Source organism: Hippoglossus stenolepis, chromosome 12 (genome assembly GCF_022539355.2).
Source record: "Hippoglossus stenolepis isolate QCI-W04-F060 chromosome 12, HSTE1.2, whole genome shotgun sequence".
NCBI lineage: Eukaryota > Metazoa > Chordata > Actinopteri > Pleuronectiformes > Pleuronectidae > Hippoglossus > Hippoglossus stenolepis.
The window spans coordinates 14,463,181-14,484,681 of record NC_061494.1 but is presented as its reverse complement, the minus strand read 5'-3'; the positions used below and the strand labels follow the sequence as shown (position 1 = coordinate 14,484,681).

At 41.4% G+C, this 21,501-nt stretch overlaps 2 protein-coding genes across 2 annotated transcripts; both read left to right on the top strand.

Moving 5' to 3' along the window:
• The first annotated feature begins 7,915 nt into the window (after positions 1 to 7,915).
• Positions 7,916 to 10,623, top strand: slc18a3a (solute carrier family 18 member 3a). Its single transcript, XM_035172898.1, has 2 exons — positions 7,916 to 8,278; positions 8,418 to 10,623. The coding sequence occupies exons 1-2, from the start codon at positions 8,249 to 8,251 to the stop codon at positions 10,008 to 10,010; spliced, it is 1,623 nt and encodes a 540-aa protein (XP_035028789.1). The 5' UTR covers positions 7,916 to 8,248; the 3' UTR covers positions 10,011 to 10,623.
• Positions 10,624 to 11,202: 579 nt separating this feature from the next.
• On the top strand, positions 11,203 to 20,922 carry chata (choline O-acetyltransferase a). The gene is made up of 15 exons (XM_035172865.2): positions 11,203 to 11,520; positions 11,843 to 11,942; positions 12,352 to 12,543; positions 12,951 to 13,069; positions 13,644 to 13,697; positions 13,790 to 13,970; positions 15,638 to 15,815; positions 15,912 to 16,081; positions 16,650 to 16,750; positions 16,962 to 17,090; positions 17,175 to 17,297; positions 17,393 to 17,534; positions 18,176 to 18,238; positions 18,336 to 18,473; positions 19,253 to 20,922. Exons 2-15 carry the CDS (start codon positions 11,895 to 11,897, stop codon positions 19,631 to 19,633), a joined length of 2,019 nt encoding a protein of 672 aa, XP_035028756.1. The 5' UTR covers positions 11,203 to 11,520; positions 11,843 to 11,894; the 3' UTR covers positions 19,634 to 20,922.
• The last annotated feature ends 579 nt before the right edge of the window (positions 20,923 to 21,501 follow it).

Genomic DNA, 21,501 nt, shown 5'->3' with positions numbered 1-21,501 from the left:
GTGGGTTTGTCGTGGGTTGGTTGGTTGGTTGGTGGGCGGGTGGGTTGGTGGGCTGGTGGGCGGGTGGGTGGGTTGGGTGCGTGGGTGTGTGGCTGTTTGGGTTGGTGTGTTGGTGCGTTGGTTGGTTGGTGGGTTTGTCGTGGGTTGGTTGGTTGGTTGGTGGGCGGGTGGGTTGGTGGGCTGGTGGGTGGGTGGGTGTGTTGGTTGGCTGGTGGGTGGGTGGGTTGGTTGGTTGGTTGGTTGGCTGGTGGGTGGGTGTGTTGGTTGGCTGGTGGGTGGGTTGGTTAGCTGGTGGGTGGGTTGGTTAGCTGGTGGGTGGGTTGGCTGGTGGGTGGGTTGGTTGGTTGGTTTGTGGTAGGTTTGTTTTCTATGTTCATGGAGTTTATTTGTATCCTATTTACTAATTATCTAATTAATTGCTTAGACAAATTGGCCAAAGATTTAGGTCAGTGACCACAGTTATTTTTATTATTAATTTTTTTCATCAGCTTTCGCTCTCCTACAATCAAACATATTCAGGTACTTAAGGGTTCACAGAGGATTATGTCTGGTCACCCAATCAAGTTTTCATATGGGCTTTTTGAGAGGATTACACAGCAACATGAGCACGAGTGCTGGAGAACGAAAGAATCAAAGAGTCAGGACAGTTCCAGAGAGAAAGAAAGTTTTATGCATCAGCATTTCTCTAAGCAATACAACTCTATAGAGGCTGATTTTAACACATAATACACTGTCATCCCAAATCAACTACAAGCAACACATCACGTGGTTTTTGTATGTGTGCTCCCTGCCCTATCAAGTCTGCAGTCGGTGGATTCAATGATGAGGATGTAACACTAAACATAAACAAGGTTTCGTTGTGATCGTGATGCACCAGGTTTATTTTGTCTTGACAAAGAGGCAAGATTGGAGATTTGAAAATGTGTAAATGGGCACAAATGATGTGTTCTCACCCAGTTCATCAAACACACACAGTATATGAGCTAGAATGGCACTCATTAGACTTCATACGTCTGCCAAGGCCCAACAGTCCCCTTATGAAACCACTTTTAATTTCACTAGATCCAGAATTTTATTGCACACACTAGCACCTAAACATGGCTGATTTCTTCCAAAATCCATTAAAAAAAAATGTTAAAGAAAGTCAAATAGATTTACTGGAACGGCCTCCTGATTTGAAACCACACAAACATTTAATTTGTTCTTTCTTGGGTCATGCTCCACCCCTGCACAACATTTCCCTGAAATTCGTTGAGTAAATTATGCGTAACCCTCCTAACTAATAAAAGTAGAAGAAAATATAGCCTCGCTGCAGACTGGGGCAATTATGCTTGTTAAACACACAATTCCCAATAAATTTGTTGGAAACTGGAGAGTCTTCATTTTGTCCATCTATGATACAAGACTAAGAATCTGCAGCCGTGCTCATAGCTCTGTGAGACTGTGCTGCAGCTCAGGCTTATGAAAACTAATTTGATGCATTATTATTATTATTTTGCATGTTTTTGTTCATGGCTTAAAAGGAATTCCTGTTTCTCTCTGTAATGTTAACTGTCTTTATTATGAGGTCACAACTCTCTGTTACTTGGAGCTAAAACATTTATGGTGCATTTTAAAACATGTACCGCAAAGGCCCAAAGTCACAGATAATGAAAAACATGTTGCAGCCGTGCCCTTTTCCCCCCCGAGCAGCCTTAGTCTAAATCCTTCTTGTTTACAGAACCCCTCTGCTGAAGGGTGTAGTGAACAGTCTGCCCGACCTGCATGAGCATAGAACTTTGACAAATTAGTGTCACTTCCTACGCTTCCCTCCTTGGCAGAATCAGGTGGTGATTTCAGCGCCTCGTGATCGACCTCACACTCAGCTGAGCACAAAATGGAGGTGACATGTCAGTGTTCTGCCTCAGGTCCACCACACTTTCCTCTGCTTCATCAGTGATCTTCACTGTCAGATGTGAAGCCGATTATGTAACCCCACCAACGCCATAAGACTACACACACACACACACACACACACACACACACACACACACACACACACACACACACACACACACACACACACACACACACACACACACACACACACACACTTGCTCTTGTTGAGCAGCCACAGGACAATCAGCTTTCATGCTGCACCCAGCTGCTTTTCCAATCAATTCATTGACCCCCAGAGATCACACTGTTTTTTTGCACAATAACTAATGGACATGTCACAATATTTTACACACGTTCAATCTTGAGACAAAAATCCAATGTAAACCTAACACACCCCCTATGAGGAAAAAAAGCACATCTTTTTTAAAGAAACTGTATTTTTACAGGATTAATGTTTCTGTGTAATCTGGATTAAAGTGGAGCTGTGCATCACTGCTCTGTTTTAATTGATTAAACCGCTCATTTTTATCAGTATAAGGTGGACAGTATTGTGACCGCTTCACACTGTTCACACCCTGACTTACACACACACACACACACACACACACAGAGAGAGAGAGAGAGAAATCAAGGCAGATCATCTTGTACTGAGCAGTGAATGTCACTGTGATGATCACCATTTCATAGCATTTCATAGCATTGAATATGTTGCATATAAACACATGTGGAATTCAATGTGTTTCATTTTCCAAAACTTGGATCACGACATTTCGAAGGTGCTGATTCACTGAAACTAAAGGTGACACATCTTGACACATGGTTTGTGCAGGGACGGCACATGCACATGCAATCCTGCAAGTCAATTACTAATACTCAGTCAGCTACACTACGCTTTGATTGAATAATCGAATTTCACACATGGACACAATGTTTTTAATCCATTCAGTTTTAGGGATTTAGCCATCAATCAAAATGTCTTATTTTATTTAAATGCAGAATTCACACAGCACTCATTAAAAGATGTAAATGCCCTGCCCTTGAATGGTGTAGCCTATACAGTCTAAACTTCTGAAATACTGTATCGCTGCTGGGTAACACTGAGACCCGGTCATGCTGCAGCTCTACTACGTTTTTTGATCAAAATGTTAATGTCAGCGTAGGGGCACGCTCACAATGACAAAGCTAACATGCTAATTCAGCTTGCATGCTTTAGCGGGTGCAACGTTTACCATAATCACTGGATCAGTTTAGCATGGTAGCAGGCTAGTAATGGCTAAATATTTCATTTTTGACTACTCACTTGTACAGGTAAGGCCACATAATGGGCCGTGTGCAATGTGTTGGTTGACAACGTGCTATGTGTGCGTGTGTATAGGCAAGGCAAATTCGAGCAGATACTGTGTGTGTCCAAATTTCCTTCAGGGTGATGACATCCATCTTTTCTTTATCTTAGATCAAACGACCCGAGTGAAGAATTTATCAATAAAACGTTTGTTCTTCTTTGTGATGTCAGACAAATCAGATCAGAACATCAGATAATCTCAATTTGCAGGGAGTCATCTGTGCACTCAGAGTCTCTGAGTCATCTGTGCAGTGTGCAGACTTTTGTCGGATTTTTTCATTCTTAACATGCCTGAAATTCTTTCATGTCCAAAATGTTAACTTTTCAGACGCCCTTTGGAAAAAAGAAGCCATGTCATTCTTTTAAGACTTTCCTTCTCTCTTTCATTTTTTCTTTCCATCCTTCTTTCCCTTTTTCCCCTCTTAATGTCTCTTATGGCATTCCTGGTGTTCTTCATATTTCGTTTCAAGTGATTTTAAAGCGTGAAATATCACTGATGATGCATGAGCTAAATTCCACTCTCCTCCACAAGTTCTGTGCTTTGTACTTTTCCCCTCTCCTCTTCCTTCCTTTCCTGCATTCCTTCCAACTTTCCTTCCTTTCCCTCCTCAGAAAACCTCCGTCTGTTCACATTGACTGCACTGTTGGCATTTGTTCACTTGTACTGATGAAAAATGTAAATGCAAGACTTGTATCTAAGTGTTGTGCCACAGTGATATTGTTGGGTTTAATGAAGGAATCTCAAACCACAGTAGATTACAGCTGGAATGCAAAGCATGTGAACTTTGATAGAGTCATAATAGGGGGAGTTTGAGTTTAAAAACACATCCGTCCCTCTACTGCAGCAAGCAACTGGATTTATGGATGTTAAGTCCATCTATAATTTTAAATCTCTTAAATCTGTTAACATATTTCACTATATACTAAAAAAGAACCTAACATTGTAATCATTCAAGTGCATCAGGGTTATTTTGTGATGTTTAGGCCGTGTGCATTTTGCTGTAGGGGCTTGGGTTTTTGTACGACCGCTACAAATTAATACTTTGGCAAGCGCTCAAGATTACGTGGTGATCTTGAATCTCCCGAGCTAGTTTCAAATCAGATCAGGGCAGAATCCCAGGGAGAACAGCACAAACATGTTGATCCCCTAACACAGCCAATCCAGTTATGAGGGCAGAGGCGACTCCGCCCTTTGACAACGCTCAAGAGGACACCGAGCTAAAAACAGAATGACCAAGTTGACCAAATTTGAAATGTGTTTACACAGACTGTTTGTGTTCGTTTATCTCCTCTTCCTGTGTGTGTGTGCGTGTATGTGTATGTGTGTGTGCGTGCGTGTGTGTGCGTGTGTGTGTATGTGTGTCTGTGTGTGTGTCTGTGTGTGTGTCTGTGTGTGTGTGAGAGAGAGATTGAGCCCAGCAGTCTCTTGGGTGAACCAGAAGCCGTTGCAGAGTTCCGGCCTCCATGACGCTGCATAAGCTCTGCAGTGACAGTATGTTCAGTGGGGGAAATAAATGTGATTATCAAAGCTGTTCTCTCACCAATATGACGTAACAGGTCGTCTAAAAATAAAACTGGAAATATTTGAGCCCCCTTTCTGTTTTCATTCCTCACATTTTTTTTTTCTTGCCTTGACTTAACCCATCTACGTCAAACCAAATCTCTGGGGTGATACGACAGGCTGGATTTCACTGTCGGTGGAAAGTACAGCGTGTTTGGTGGTTTAAAGAAAAGTCGATTGTATTCAACTGAGGACTAAGTGTATCAGCAGGGCTGTAAGAATCTGACAAAAATACATGCATGTGACTTTTCAGAACTCTCAGAAAGGCTTGATGAGGGAAATATTGTATTTAGTTTCCATGCTTTTCATAGCTATTGTTTGTTTTTGCATTTCATCCCAATAGGCATTAATGGCAGCATCACATTGAAGTCTTATTTTAACACAAGAAGATCATAAGATGAAGATCATTGTTTACCCTAATCAATGCTGCTAAAACCTTTATCTTGATGTTCTCCTTTACACTTGACATCCATTGCACTTCTGTCCGTCCTGGGAGAGGGATCCCTCACATGTGGCTCTCTCTGAGGTTTCTACCTTCTTTTTTTTCCCTGTTAAAAGGGTTTTTAAGTAGTTTTTCCTTACTCTTGTTGAGGGTTAAGGGCAGAGGATGTCACACCTTGTTAAAGCCCTATGAGACAAATTGTGATTTGTGAATATGGGCTATACAAATAAAATTTGATTGATTGATTGATTGAAGATCATTTTTAGTATTGATTATATATAACCGTCATCTTAACTTTCTTTTGTTGTTGTCTTTTCTATTATTGATTGCCTTGGTGTGTATTTGTCTCTAAATCTGAATGTTTTTAACTAATTTTTAATTATTTTTTAACAGCCAATGTTTTGTCAATCACATGTAAAGCACTTTCAATAGAATTTCAAATGTTTGAAGGGTGTTATATAAATAGTTTGATTGATAGATTGAAACTCAGTAGAGATCATGTGACAAGGTTTAACAATCCTGCACATGTTTGTCTAATTCCTGTTATAGAAAAATAAAAGGAGAAAGGATGTAGTCTGGGTTCTTCCAGTGCCCGATCCCTAAACTGAGTTTGTTTCAAATCTGTCCAGACAAACAAACAAACAAACAAACAAACAAACAAACAAACAACATAGTGAGCGACGTAATGAGTATGGTGCTTTTATAGTGGTAGGATGATTTTAAGTATAATGAAAGAATAAACTATATTTTAATAAGTTTGTTTTGTGTAAGTGACTTGCTCTTAGAAACCTCTCGTTCTCTGAGGAAGGCCTTTAGTCAAATATATTTGTATTTTTTTCCTAACAGTTCAGATACAGAGTGGTGGCCGTGGGGACATCATTACAGAATAAAATTATACAGTCTGAAATCCTACAGCTGGTATTTACTGGACATGTTTAAGGATATGAGGACATCTACTGGCTGAACGAGGAGACGTGAGACTAACACCACAGGAAGATTGTTGGACGGAAATTTTAAAGCAAAATGACTGGTTGATGAATGACTGAAAACATGATTCCATTCACAGACAGGCAAACTCTCTTCACATTAATCACTGTTACTTGTTTTCTGTTTTTTGTCTGTTTGGTTACAAAAACCCAGAAGCTGGTGTTTGTCGTACAACAAAATATTTGGAGGGAATCTGGTAGAGTCCACTTCTCTGATTTCAAATGTTCATGGACCAATCCCACCCTTCCTCCACTAGGTGTCAGTACTGCTCTATCTCATATTGCAGATCGGTGGCCTCCTGCAAAAGCTGACGATCCAAGTGCCACTATGTAAAATGTCTTCATCCTGAAAACAAATGGGATGAATCTAAACCACAAATGGATAAAAACACAAAAACAGACACACTCCCAATGAAGGGAAATGACTCAAAACAATTTCTAATTCAATTCTCCCGATTGAAATATAATTCTAACCGGTGCAAATATCTAGAAACTATCTAACTGCACTGTCACACTAAAAACAAATAGCAACAGAGGTAGATTAGCGTTTGAAATGTAATGAATTAGCTCCATTACTTACATGTTGTTGAGTAAATGACAGCGACAACTGCTGAACCTTTTCCACGCCGGTAGATGGCAGTGTGTAGCCACATTTATTTAAACCTCCAGTTGTCTCGCGTAATGCACTTTTGAAGTGGAACTAATAGGATCTCATGAAGTTTTCTTAAAATATAGGAGGAGGAATTTTACAGATTAAACCGTCAAAACATATGTCTAAACATATGTGATGTTCTTTTCGACTTTTCATTTTAAAATTCTGATTTCATTTTCTTTCTAAATTAGTGAAGAAAGACAGGATTTGGAAACTTTAATGGAATATATTTTGTGCAAAATAACAAAATTAGAAAGCAAAGTAAAGGTAGAGAATGAATTACAATTTTAGATGAGATTTTCTCGCATATGAGTGAGTTCTTATGAGTTGTTTCCTATTTTTCTCAGATGTTCCAATGATTTTGAGGATCTGCCTCTGACATCGTGTAAAAGCACAGAAGCAGTGGTCGGATATTTATCTTTCAGCCACAGTTACACAGTCACACGTGGAGGTGAGAGGACAGGGTCAACCTTCCTGGATCAGACATTCTTTTTTCTCCTCTCTGTTACACTCCAGGAGCGTGGCTGCGCATTATTGAACCTAAACTCACATCAGCTCCGTGGTGTCAGAGAAACAAACAGTTTTACTGTTGGTGACTGAATTAACACACAAGTTTTATTGTTTGGGGGGGGGGTCTGCTTGGAGCGACGTCCTCCGTGGAGCTGTCCGCGGGAATGTGGTGCTGAATCAATCGAAACAGTTCTTTACACAATTACTGTGACGTGTGCGTATTTCTTTAGAGTATATGTCTTTGCAGGAGTGTTGCCACTGAGTTCCGGTACACAAACTGCAGGTTTCATTATGTCAATGAGTCCACACTAAGTCAAAAGCAAGTGTCACTATAATGATGAATACTAATCCAAACTGTTGATAACTGTCATTTGAAATTAAGAAGATCAAGTAAAACGGAAACTGGGGCACGCACCATGGTCTCTGCTCTGAAGCAAGTGACTGGACAGCAGCGTGCACTCGGGATTTTGTGTTTAATTAGCATAAAAGATCTGCTGGAGAGCAGCAGGACCGTGCGTCACAGCCATCGGCGAGGATAGGAGGGAGGAGGGAGGGGGCACCTATGGGAGTCAACAAACTGCAGAGTGTATCCCTGCTAATGCCGTCAAAAAGCAGTCCGGTTGATGTGAAATGATGACTTAGCTCTCTGCGTAACGGGTGACTGGAGACAGCTGCATGGGAGCGTTTGGGAGCCGGAGGGGCGCAGCGTACACGGACCTACAACAAGGAGCAGGGTGGAACAGAGAGCTGCAGGTGAATCCCCCCAAACTGTGAGCGCTGTTCGAGACCGGCACTTCGCCTGAAGGACGGGATATGAGACAATGAAGCAACTGGGGATACAACGTGTCCAAGTCACGAGAGTGGAAATGTGCGTGCGATGACGGACGGCGCAGGGGACAGAGAAGAGGTAAAGCAGAAGAAAGTTATCTAGCTCATTAGTCGGGCTCCCGGTGCCGGAGAAGAAAAGGGAGGAAATAAAGACGGGACCAATGTGCCAACCGTGCGTAAATTTATAGACCAATCAACCAGATTTTATCTTTTAACAGACAAGACTTGAGCCAGAGAAGGAGAGAACCATGGAGCCAGAAGAGACCACACAGGGACGCGGCGCCAGTTTGGCCCAAACTGCCGCCTCCAAACTCTCCCAGATGGGTGAAAGAACTAAACAACTGGGCAACAATGTAATCCAAGACCCAGAGCGACAGAAGCGGATTATTCTCGTAATAGTCTGTACAGCACTTTTGTTAGACAACATGCTTTACATGGTGATTGTGCCAATTATACCCGATTACCTTGAAGGGCTACAGAAGGCAGCGGATCGAGCCCAAGACGCAGTTGTGTACATCAACTCCACCAACAGCACCATCCATAAAGCCCCTAAAGGGAACTTCGACCTCCAGATAGGGGTTCTGTTCGCCTCCAAGGCCATCCTGCAGCTCCTGGTGAACCCGCTAAGTGGCACCTTCATTGACAGGGTCGGGTATGATATCCCGCTCTTCATCGGACTAAATGTCATGTTCCTCTCCACTCTCACATTTGCCTTCGCCGACAATTACGCGACTCTGTTCCTGGCGCGCAGCATGCAGGGCCTCGGCTCGGCTTTCGCGGACACTGCAGGGATCGCCCTGATCGCAGACAAGTACACGGAGGAGAAGGCGAGGAGCAAAGCGCTGGGTATCGCCTTGGCCTTCATCTCTTTTGGGAGTCTTGTGGCGCCCCCCTTTGGAGGGGTGCTCTATCAGTTCGCCGGGAGGCGGGTGCCCTTCCTGATCCTGGCCTGCATTTGTCTCATAGATGGCGTGTTGTGTCTGATTGTGCTGAAACCCTTCTCAAACCGGGAGAGAGAAAACATGCCAGTGGGAACTCCCATGTATAAACTGATGATTGACCCATATATAGCTGTAGTGGCTGGTGCTCTGACTATTTGTAACATCCCTCTCGCCTTCCTTGAGCCCACCATCGCCAACTGGATGGAGGAAAACATGCACTCCAGCCAGTGGGAGATCGGCATGACATGGTTCCCTGCATTCTTCCCTCATGTTTTAGGTGTATATCTCACTGTCAAACTAGCAGCCAAGTACCCCCATCTCCAGTGGTTTTATGGGGCTATAGGTATGGTGTTCATAGGCGCCAGCTCCTGCACGGTGCCAGCCTGTAAAAACTTTGGACAGCTCATGATCCCGCTGTGCGGAATCTGCTTCGGCATCGCCTTCGTGGACACGGCGCTCCTGCCCACACTGGGTTTCCTGGTGGATGTGCGACACGTGTCGGTGTATGGGAGCGTGTACGCCATCGCAGACATCTCCTACTGTGTGGCCTACGCGCTGGGGCCCGTGGTGGCCGGACAGATAGTGCACGACCTGGGCTTCGTTCAGCTCAACTTGGGCATGGGCCTCGCCAATGTGCTTTACGCACCGGCGCTCCTCCTGTTGAAGAACGTGACGAAGATGAAGCCTTCGTACTCCGAGAGAAACATGCTCCTAGAGGACGGCCCGACCGGACTGTACGACACAATTAAGATGGAGCAGCGGGAGAAGAAGAGGAAGGGTTTGTGTACAACCCTCGATGAGAATGGCGTTGAAACCTTTGCGCAACGGTCGTATTCAGAGGAGGAATCCTCGGGAGGAGAGTATGCGTAAAAGGACCTTTAACCGAGTGTAAAACTCTCAAAGTGCCCATGTAGAGTTGTGTGCATCCCGTCCGATCAATTGCATAACACGATCAGGATTGTGTAACGACATCAATTATTTACTGTCTTTGGGTGACAGTCCCTGCGGGTATATTGTCAAATCAAGTAGCTTCACGCTTTCTGCAGTAGAAAGGCGCTCGCTGGCGTGTGTTCATCTTCAAGTGAGAGTGTATTGTGAAAGATGTGTTGAGATTAATTGTCTATTCATGAATTAACACTATTTACCACTGTATCAGAAGCCGACTCGTATTCAGGGACTATGTGTAAATGTATTTTAACAAAAAAAAAAAGAACAATTATAATGTACTGTTTGCGTCTTCTAATGTAACCTGTATTTTCTTTTCGCCAGAGTTGTGCTGCTAAACTCAATATGCAATACCGCGTGTGACTCTAAACTGTTTTAGAGGAAGTTAAACCAGATGGAAATTAGCTGAAATCTGCGTCTTGATGTTTTATTTTCATTTTTTGGATGATGTACTTCTGGAATGCAAAGCCTCACTGTATGACCCAAGACTGTACATACGTGTATATTCATGTACATAATTAAATCAGTATTATGTCAATGTTACAGTTCATGGGAATCTTTTTATTTAGGCAATACATTAATATATTTCGACATAATAACACTATTATTTTCCTCTACAGGTGAAATATTCCACACTGACAAAAATATAACTACAATAAAATTATACTTATTTTATGGTTTCATTTATAACACGAGGATTTGTTTTTCACTAGGCATATTTCAAGATTTAAATTAATTCATGTTAACGAATGCCTATATTATAAGGTAGTTTTGTGAATCGTATTAGTAAGCAGTGGAAATCCATTATATATATATATATAAAGGTCATTTATCTGAATAAAAAAGGTTTGAACAGGTTAAGAATAGAGTGTAATAATAATATCATGGTATTCTGAGTTTGATACTGTGCGTAAACAAATGGTTTCTTAACGCATCCGCAGCTTCTCCAAAACGCGCACACTTTGCATTTAATATCAAACACAGCGCCGATTAAATCAGTCAGATGCAGAGAGGTGGAAACAACAAATGCTTCCAGGCTGCCCCATGAAAAGTGCCTAAGTTCTTAGAAAAGCCAAAAGGAAGAAGTCTTGGCCACATCCACGATCTGTTCCTCAGCACCACAGCAGCAGCAGCGTGTGCGCAGCCGGTGCGTTACAGCCGGCGTCTAAATAAGGTGCAGTGAAGATGTAAAGCGCCAAATAAACTTCCTGGCGAATGGCAGGACTTCTGGGAGGAGCCTGGCAGCCGTGCAGGGGGGGTGAGGTACCCTCTCAGCATCTCCCCTCATCCAGCGAGGGACTTACGCACTTGCCATGCTGGGAATTCGAAAGATGCTTTAAAATTATAGAGGACCGAAGAAGTAGTTAAGATTTAAAAGTCAAGATGGACAAAGCTGATTTTTCCTGACGAGTGGGAATGACGGGTTTTCCGGCTGGTGAGTAAAGTGTTGTTTTTTAAGTGACTGATCATTTTGAATTAGGTTAGTTTAGTATGTTGGTATTATTCTGGTAGCATGACAACATCTAATGCGCAAAGATAATTTGGATCATCATGCTGTTATGAGTAAAAAGTGCGCATTCTTGCACAGTTTATTCAGAGCAGCGGCACATTTCTTTATTTTATACTTTAAATGTTTGTCTTAAATATTCAAACTAGAGTGAGATGTTTAAATGCAGCTGCAGCTCAGACTGTCACATGTGTCTGCTGCTTTCACGTGTCAGAACTTCACACTGGTTTTATTTTATTTGTGGACATAGAGTCTGTCTCGTGAATCAACCTGCTGCCTGACAGCCGCTCTGCACCGTCAACATGCCAGTTCTGGACCGAGAGCCCTCCAACGATTCCGGGGGAGACGATGTAAATATCTTATATGTGACTTGTATGCATCTAAAATGTATTCAAAAGGAACATGCATGGGAGAAGTTATGTTTTTCTATAAATTAAGGATGTTAAAAAAGCGAATGAAAGTAAAAGTATTAATTAGATGAAGACATAATAACAGTCAAGGAGGAATCCTAAAAGAATAATTACTATATTCTGATATTTTAATTAACTCTTGTTTTGAGTCAAAGTGTATTTTCTCAGTTTCCTGGTTCCAAAGTAATATTATTTATCTTGAGTAGTGTTTATTTTCTTGGTAAAGTGATGCAATGCATGTGTCAGAGGAGACTCGGGCCCTTAAAGTTGATTCGAAGCCACACATTTAGATTTAAAAAGAAAGAACTTGGATTTTGGGAGGGGGATTTTCATCCTACACTCTGTTCAGGGTCTGCCGAAGCTGCCGCTCCCCCCCCTGAAAGACACGCTGGACACGTACCTGAGGTGCATGAAGCACCTGCTCACAGAGGAGCAGTTTAATAAGACCCAGAACACAGTGAAGGAGTTTGGGGCCCCTGGAGGAGTGGGAGACCTACTGCAGAGCAAACTGGAGGAGAGGAGGTTAAAAGAGGCCAACTGGGTAAATAAATAAAAGGACCATGACTCACAGAGTAATGACTTGTGCAAAACAAGGTATTTTCAACAATAGCAGCACTGATCGACAGAAACCTGAGGATGATTAGTCCCACACACTCTTTTGATGTTAGAAGGTAAACACACTAAATATTTTCCATTTAATAAGCTGCATGATTTATAAACACTGTAGATTGAAAACCTGCATTTCGTGTGACCATATTCAAATTATAGTTCAGTTTTACACCACTCTTCCTAAACACTATATGTAAACAAACCCTTCACAGCTTTGGAAAACACTTCACAGAAATATTGATGCATCGACTTGAGCAACTGATGTAGAGCTTCCTGTTTACTCACCTTTGGATGACTACTCCTCTGAGATCTTACCTTCAGGTGATTCCCTCTGTTTAGGTGTACGACTTCTGGCTCAATGACATGTACCTGAACAACAGAATGGCTCTGCCCGTCAACTCCAGCCCTGCGATGGTCTTCCCCCTGCAGAACTTCAAGGCTCCCATCGACTCTTTGAGGTATGAGACACAGCACAGTCGAGACAAACAAGTCTGGAGAGGAAAAAAAACAGTGTGAATATATTGTCATGGAAGTAGTGTTTTTTAACCCAAAGCAGACTCTGTAAAAGAAAATGCAGCAACTGCAACGCACTGTAAAAATCCCTTTACAGGTAATGATGGTTTATTACAGCATAAAGACTTGAGAAATGAAAGTGAACTGTGTAAATGACTCGGACACCGGCTCTGATCGATTATAGAAAAACTCAACACTTCCTTGCCACACATTGACAGATGGGGTCATTACCCGGAGCGTCCTCAGGGCTGAGGTTAGGCCTGGCTGCTGGTGGCAACGTTAATAGACAGAGTCTGTGGTTTGGTTAACATGGTATTGATCTGGCACCAGCTCCTTAAACACAGGATTTACATAAAGAATTATAATGTTGACACAGCTACACAATAAATGAAGAATTATGGGTCAAATACTGAGAATAGAATGCCACGAGGAGTGATAAAGTACAAGCAGAGTGTGTGTGTGTGTATGCGTTGTGTGTCTGTTGTCATGTATTTAACAAAACAATGTTTTCTTTCCTAGGTTCGCTGCACACTTACTTTCGGGTGTTTTGGAATACAAAACGCTTCTAGATGCGTAAGTTAGACACACAGCACAGCCAGACAACAAATAGTTGACAGTATGTATATGAAAATAGGTGTAACAGCTGTGTGTGTGTGTGTGTGTAGCCGTGCCCTGCCTGTGGACTACGCCCGGGGCCAGCTGGCTGGAACCCCAATGTGTATGGAGCAGTACTATCGCCTCTTCACTTCCTACCGCCTACCGGGACCTGAGAGGGACACACTAGTGGCCCAGGAAAGCTGCGTGATGCCAGAACCTGAACACGTCATTGTGGCTTGTAAAAAACAGGTCAGACAAAGTGAAAAAGCAAATCCTGAATTTGACAAAACGATCACAACACAAGTTCCTTTTACTAGATTTTTCCACCACATCACACAGTCAAAGTCGATCATTGGAGGTGCTTGGATCAATTTGCATGTGAGCTCAGCAATGTCAGGACTTCTCATCTGTGTTGCTCAACATTGGATGAATTGGTTCCCCATTCAAGGTCCACAAATAAGTCCTTTAATAGATTTCAACCATATTACATTCAGTCTTCACCAGAAGCTCAAGATTTGGGAAGATAAAGACTGAACCTTTATTCTTATTAGACAAACTTAAAACTGTTCACCTCCCAGCAGACTTATTTGCAATTAGAATGAAATCTGGCGATGGGCTCATACCAGCTGCAATGTCTGTCAACATGTTGATGTTTCGACCCTTGAGTAGTGCAGACTGCAGACTCGGCCTCGTAATGCGAAAGATGGCATAGTTTGTATCCAGGATACTTTAGCTTCATTTCTAGATAGTGGGAGGACGTGGAGACATGTTGTCCATCTTTATATTCTGTCTGGGGTTTGACCATACCCATCTTTGAACTCAGCTGTTATTTACATCTCAACTAGACACTGGCAAAGTTTCATGACCGTATCTTGCACGGTTTTGACAAAACACGACATGGAGACAAAATCTGTCCACCTCTGTGGCTGTTGTCACTCCAGGACAATTACACACACACACACACACACACACACACACACACACATACATGAAAACAGCCCTGCTGTCGTGTCTGGTAATTAGACTCTACATCTGTGTCACTCACTTGTGTGTGATGGTACAATAAACAGGCTCTGCAGGCACAGTGCAAACTTATCTCCCACAAAGTAATTACCAGACCTCTGGGCTGCAAGTCTTCTCTATTGAGTTATTATCTATAACATGCTTGACATTTGTGCCTCAGCTCTGTCACCTTTAAAAAAAGAATGCATCAATATTGTCAGCAATCTTAATTGCAATATTTTGTAAATATAAAGACAAAAAGGTCAACTTCAGATGCATCTAGATTTAGTTCATCTTGAATTAAGTTCCTTGCTTCAGCCTTTTTTCTTCTGTCACTTCCCCCCGAGTGTTTTGGGACGAGGCAACAGCATGAACTTAGAGGTGGGAGTAAAGACTGAGTCAACAACTCCACATTAACCTGCATTTCACTCATGTCATTCTCAGCCTCAGCATTTCAGCACGTCAAAAAATACAAATTAGACATATTTGCGTTAAGTGCATGTAATTATCATGGTGCACTCATCATGTTTATTGTTGGTATTGGAAAACACATCAAGGTGCTACAACCAGGTCTGATGGAAAATAGAGAAGTTAGACAATCATACTGGTTTTTAAGAAATCCCCATGTCTGCAAGGATTATTACCAATATTTCATGTGTCTTCACTTTGTGTTTCTTGCCCCATCAGATTGAGAAGATTCTTATAATTGAGATAAATTTATTGCTTTAAAATTAAGACCAATCTTGTAATTTGCCCAAATTATTCTTTCGGAAGTGCTTTTCTGATCATGTACATCTAATCGCATATAAGTGTCTCTGTCATTAGGAGACAAGTTACCCGTCCTGCCCAAATCATAGATTAAATATTAAAGAAACACATGAGACATTTTGTGTCCGATCTAAACCTGTGTCCAGTTCTTCGTCCTGGATGTGGTGATCAACTTCCGCCGCCTGAATGAAAGAGATCTGTTGACTCAGCTGGACAAGATAGTAAAGATGGCCGAAAGTGGAGAGGAGCAGCTCCCACCCATCGGTCTCCTCACCTCAGATGGACGGACAGAGTGGGCAGAATCTCGCAGAGTGTTAATGAGAGGTACATTATGAATGGAGATCCTACATTTTCTGTCAAAAACTCTTGTTACCAGATTTGTTCCCGAATACACTATTTTTTTTACTTGTTACGCTCTAGAGTCAACAAACAGGGATGCTCTGGACATGATCGAGCGTTGCCTGTGTTTGGTTTGTCTGGATGACGCCAGCGGTCCCGAGCTGAGCGACAGCACACGTGCCATGTGGATGCTGCACGGAGGAGGTGTGGCCAAGAATGGTGGCAACCGCTGGTACGACAAACCGATGCAGGTCAGTGAGCACCGTTAACTGGTCAGGCTTCTTGAGTTTCTGTCTCTTTAACCTGTGTGCCCTGATTTAACTTTGAGAACTGGTTGAAGAATGGTAATTTAAAAAAGAAAAGACAATGGAATCAGGATAAAATGGCTGAATGGTGGACGCTCCACAGCCGGATCAGTTTACTTCTCTTATTTCTGAGGAACATGACGGACAAAACTGATGAACAAATTCATCTCTCACAGTGTCAGTGGATGTCATTAGCAGATCCCAAGGCAAATTCAGATTCTACATTTGAAGGAGCTCTGGTGGAGAGTTGACATTCCCACTGGATCACAAACCCTGAGCTTAAGACATGATATTAGCATTAACTTTGATGGAGATGTTTTGATGAAGAATTCAGATTCCTTGAATGAACTACATGATTAATTTCTAATAAAGAAAGAGTTGGAGGCCTCCTCTCTAAATAATTTGTATGTGAAATGTATATGAGGGAATATTAATCAGACTACAACCACAAATGAGCTGAATCTTAGCATTGCAGTTTGGTTTTAACAAAACTGAAGATAGCGTCACGTGTCAGTTTGTTGTAGGAGCTGACGGCTGCTGTGGAGTCGTGTGTGAACACTCGCCATTCGAGGGAATTGTCCTGGTCCAGTGCACAGAGTACCTACTCAAATACATGTAAGAGATGAAATGCAATTGCATCTTTAAAACGCAGAATACGTGTGTGTGTGTGTGTGTGTGTGTGTGTGTGTGTGTGTGTGTGTGTGTGTGTGTGTGTGTGTGTGTGTGTGTGTGTGTGTGTGTGTGTGTGTGGCATATGCTATAAGACACCAGATAACACTAACCTAAATAAAATTCTAAACTATACAATATTCCCATCTGACGTCAGGATTGGCAGCCCATCAAAGCTGGTCCGAGCTGCGAGTGTGAGCGAGCTGCCTGCACCGCGCAGACTCCGCTGGAAATGTACTCCAGAGGTGCACAAGCTGCTCGCCTCCTCCGCTGACAAGCTGCAAAGGTCAAAGTGTTTACTGTACGTTCTGTTAAATCAGACAAACGCATGACAGCTTTCAAATCACAGGGTTTGTCCTATGTTTCTCAGGCTGGTGAGAAATCTGGACATGAATGTCCACACATTCTACGAATACGGGAAAGAGTTCATCAAGAAGCAGAAAATAAGCCCAGATGCCTACATTCAGGTGGCTCTTCAGTTGGCGTACTACCGGTAAGACAAAGCCAAACATAACAGGACTGATTCTGATGTATCACATCAACCTGAGTGTCCAACCAACAAGACTTTCTTTCTCTCTCTCTTTCTAGATGTCATCGCAGACCAGTGTCGACGTACGAGAGCGCCTCCATACGACGCTTTCAGCAGGGCAGAGTGGACAACATCCGCTCAGCCACTCCCAAAGCCCTGGCCTTTGTCAAAGCAATGACTGATGGGATGCAGAGTACAAGCGTAAGATGTTTTAGTGCGGACTCTAGCTGAATCTTAGCATTGCAGCTTGGTTCAACAAAACTGAAGAAAGCGTCACTGTGTCAGTTTGTTGTAGAAGCTGACGGCTGCTGTGGAGCTGCTCAATCGATTGGCAGATAATAATAATCATTTGATCAATAAGAGCCGACCATACACACTTTGGTATCTGCGACTATGTTTGCTGATATGAACATTTTATTTTAAAGAATAAAAAAAGCAGAAACGATGTGCCATCTTTGTTTGTATTAAAGGTTAAAAAATATATATTTTGTATATTATTTGTAAGTTGTATAAATTTGGTTGTTGTTTTCTTTATATTTATAGTCATTTATAATAAACTGTATGGTTAAACTATAAGATAACCTCAATAGCCTCAAATACATTTCTTTTGTAATAAGAGTTTGATAAAAAAATCGACAGAATCATGAAGGCTGCTGCTGCTGCAGAGTAAAAGCTCAGTTTGAACTACATATTGAAACCATCAGTAGTCTTTGCTATTAACAGTGAGATTTAATCTTTTACTTCAGTCTGTGTTGACGTTCCTCAGCATGAAAAACTATGCATACTGCAAAAAAAAGAAATTTAATAGCCTGTTATTGATTCTCTGTTGTTTAATTCTGCAGGATACAGAAAAGATGGAGATGTTACATGGAGCCATAGCTGCACAGACAAATTACACTATTCGGGTAACTACCCTCCAACCTCATCCACTGAAAAAAACAGGATTTCAATGTTGCTTATGAATGAAAATTCACTTACATACTCTTGTGTTTTGTTTTTCAGTCTATCACAGGGATGGCAATAGACAATCACCTACTAGGACTGCGTGGAATTGCACATGAGCTGATGATGGAGAAGCCGGAGATTTTTAAAGACGAAGCCTATCTCATCAGTAACCAGTTCATCCTCTCCACAAGTCAGGTATCGGATTTCAAAACATTAAAGTCAGTTTTAAACCAGTTTTTACTCATGAAGTTCAGTTCACACGTCACAAGGCATGAAGCTCAACCTGTGAGAAACAGCACTGTTGTCCTCTGTGGCTGTAGAGGAGCTTTCTGAAGTACAAACTGACGAGGGATGGTGTGTACTGGCAAATTAAGTGGGTTATAATAAAAGATGCTAGTGAGTTGCACTGTGTAGGATCCAGCATTTTTGGAGCTTGACCAATACTACAGACGAAAACTCAGGATATCTCCGACTCAACCATCTCAATTCTGTTTTTTTTTTTTGGTGAGAGGCCCAATTTTATGTAAGTACAGCACAAAATTGCTGGAGTAGCACAGTTAGAGAGCAACACAGTACATACCTGATCTGTTTCCACTTTATTTTAGCTTCTCTAACTGAGAGAAAATGACACACAAACATCCCCAACTGCAACAGAACTTGATTGGACACTTTATTTGTAATTGCAAGTAAATATATAAAGATAAAACCCCTAAAATACTGTTTATAGATATCAGCATTTTACAGATTATTTCTTAGGAAATTCACAAAAATGAGGAAAAATACAATATCTTACCGGATCTGAACCAAAATTTAACGGGTCCTTCCATGACCCATACTACATCCTTCCACCAAGTTTCATGGTAATCTGTTCTGCGGTTTTGGTGAAACCCTGCTAAAAATGCAAAATAAAATCTAACCTCAATGGTGGAGGTAAAGATGTAAAAACAGCACTGAAGCCTTCTTTCTTCCCTCAGGTCCCGACTACTGTAGAGATGTTCTGCTGCTACGGACCTGTGGTTCCAAACGGATATGGAGTGTGCTACAATCCTCAGTCAGACCACCTCATCTTCTCGGTGTCCAGCTTCCGCGAGAGCCCACAGACATGCTCGGCAGAATTTGTCAAGTGTTTGGTGCAGGGACTGTTGGACATGAGGGACCTGTGCAATAAATGCAACTGCACCCCGACCAAGCAGAGGAAGGAGCAGACGCTGGAGACGCACACGCAAACGGAAACAAACTGGCAAAGCAAAACACAGCAGAGACCCTGTGAGTCGTCCAAGAACCAACAAGCGCTGCCACAGGTTCTGGTGAAGAAGCCGGACCAGACTCAAGTGGAGGCTCAAACCCAGACTTGATAACAGGAAGAGGCCCCAGCTTTGAAGAATGGCAGTAAATCATAGGAAACTGTCGGCTCCAGTGAAACTAGTGGTGGTGTCAGTTTAAATGTGTTTTTCTGTGCTGCAATAATTTATTGAGTCCTTCAAAGAAAATCCAATCTAACTGTGATACGAGATGTAATGTGAAGCCGTTGTGTCGTGTACAGTATCGTTAAATCTGTCAAGTGTTGACGAACATTGAATGAACTTTTTCTCTGAGAATATAACAGTATATTATTTTATATGACAGGAACGGAAATGTCAAAAAAATAGCAAATATACGTAGATAGAAATTTGAGCCAAATTTGAGCTTTTGATTCTTGTTTTGCACTAAATTGAGACGAATCGGCCAAAGAAAAAAGGAAAGAGAATGATGACAACCAGAGCTGCGGATAAGGTTGTTGGGAAATGAGCAAATATTGAAATGAAAAAAATATATATATTATTCTCTCTTCGATATTTCTGCATCACGCCCGTCAGTCAGTGTGACAGGACCAAACCAGTCTGTGACTTATGACAAACGGTTGATTGTCTCAGTATATATGTCAATTTGCAAAGTTGCATGCTGCCTATCTAATGTTTTCCTGAAGATTATGGTACATTGTAAAACCCCAATCTTCTATGCAATCTCCCCAATGTTGTCTTCATAAATTATTGTCTATTGCACCAATAATACATGTTATCATACATGTGGTATTACTAAAATACCTGTTAAAAAAAAAATGTATGTAAATCATTAGACATTTAGATCATATGAAATATACATACGACTGATTTCCAGGGGATACTCTTTAGTTAATCAATGTGAATGTTGAGTGTGATTATCATGAAGTTCAGGAGCAGAATATTAATCAACCTATTTATTTTTGTAATATATAAATTATAGTAAATGTAACTTTAAAGGTGAAACTTACTGAGCAGAGGTGATCACTGTGTTTATGTCTGTCAAACTGTATTTATAGAGTATAACTGAAGATTAAAACAGAGAAACTAATATTGAAATTGTTCTGTTCGTGTTGCTGTTTCCAGATCAATAGTGTAAAATCAATTTGTTTATTTATCTTACGTCGCTGTGAATGTGTTAGTTTGAACTAAAAGGTTAATTTCACTGACCTGTGGTGGAATTACAGAATAATACATTATTATAAGTTGCATATTTCTACATGTGTATTCATAGGCTAGGTTGAAACAGGTAACTAATCAGAGCCTTGCCCCCCCTATCACCTTAATATGTACAACAATATCAACCAATAAACTATTTGTTTAGATTTTTGGACAATGATCTATGCCAGATTCTCTATTAGCAGTTTCTGTTTGCTGTGAACCATTATATGTATGAACAAGTATCAGTGAATTACTCTGATATTGAAGAAAACATCAAAACAAGGAGGGAAGTATGAAGTATGTTTTTCTCTGAAGTGGGTTCATCACTTACTGAATGTAAACATATGTGTGTCTTTGTTCAAATTTATTATAGTATAATATATAGGCTACTACATTATACTATAAACTATGTATATCTCATATTTAGATCATTTTAAACCTAATATATAATATATTTATACAAAACGTGTACATACAGAGATTTTGTTCCTCATTCAAACAAACTATAGGTTTTGTGTAAGAAAAACACTGTTTGTTTGTGTTGGACTTAACAGATTGAAAAGGGGGTTTATTAAGGGAGCAGCTGAAACAGGGGTCACATATTCATCACATTTACTTTCAGTTGATGTTGGTATTAAATGTGTTTGATTGCACGGCATTGGAAGGGAATGTCATGGAATCTTCACCACCATAGTCTAATATCAACTTTGTATTAGCCATTTACTGTCTTAGTTTATACTGGA

What these genes read in the sequence shown, in the direction of transcription:
- slc18a3a (XM_035172898.1), top strand. Translation starts at nt 8,249, where the DNA reads ATGACGGACGGCGCAGGGGACAGAGAAGAG. An exon ending in GCGCAGGGGACAGAGAAGAG is followed by an intron (nt 8,279 to 8,417) that starts GTAAAGCAGAAG and finishes ATCTTTTAACAG; the next exon opens with ACAAGACTTGAGCCAGAGAA.
- chata (XM_035172865.2), top strand. Translation starts at nt 11,895, where the DNA reads ATGCCAGTTCTGGACCGAGAGCCCTCCAACGATTCCGGGGGAGACGAT. An exon ending in GGTTAAAAGAGGCCAACTGG is followed by an intron (nt 12,544 to 12,950) that starts GTAAATAAATAA and finishes CCCTCTGTTTAG; the next exon opens with GTGTACGACTTCTGGCTCAA. An exon ending in AGACAAATTACACTATTCGG is followed by an intron (nt 18,239 to 18,335) that starts GTAACTACCCTC and finishes TTTGTTTTTCAG; the next exon opens with TCTATCACAGGGATGGCAAT.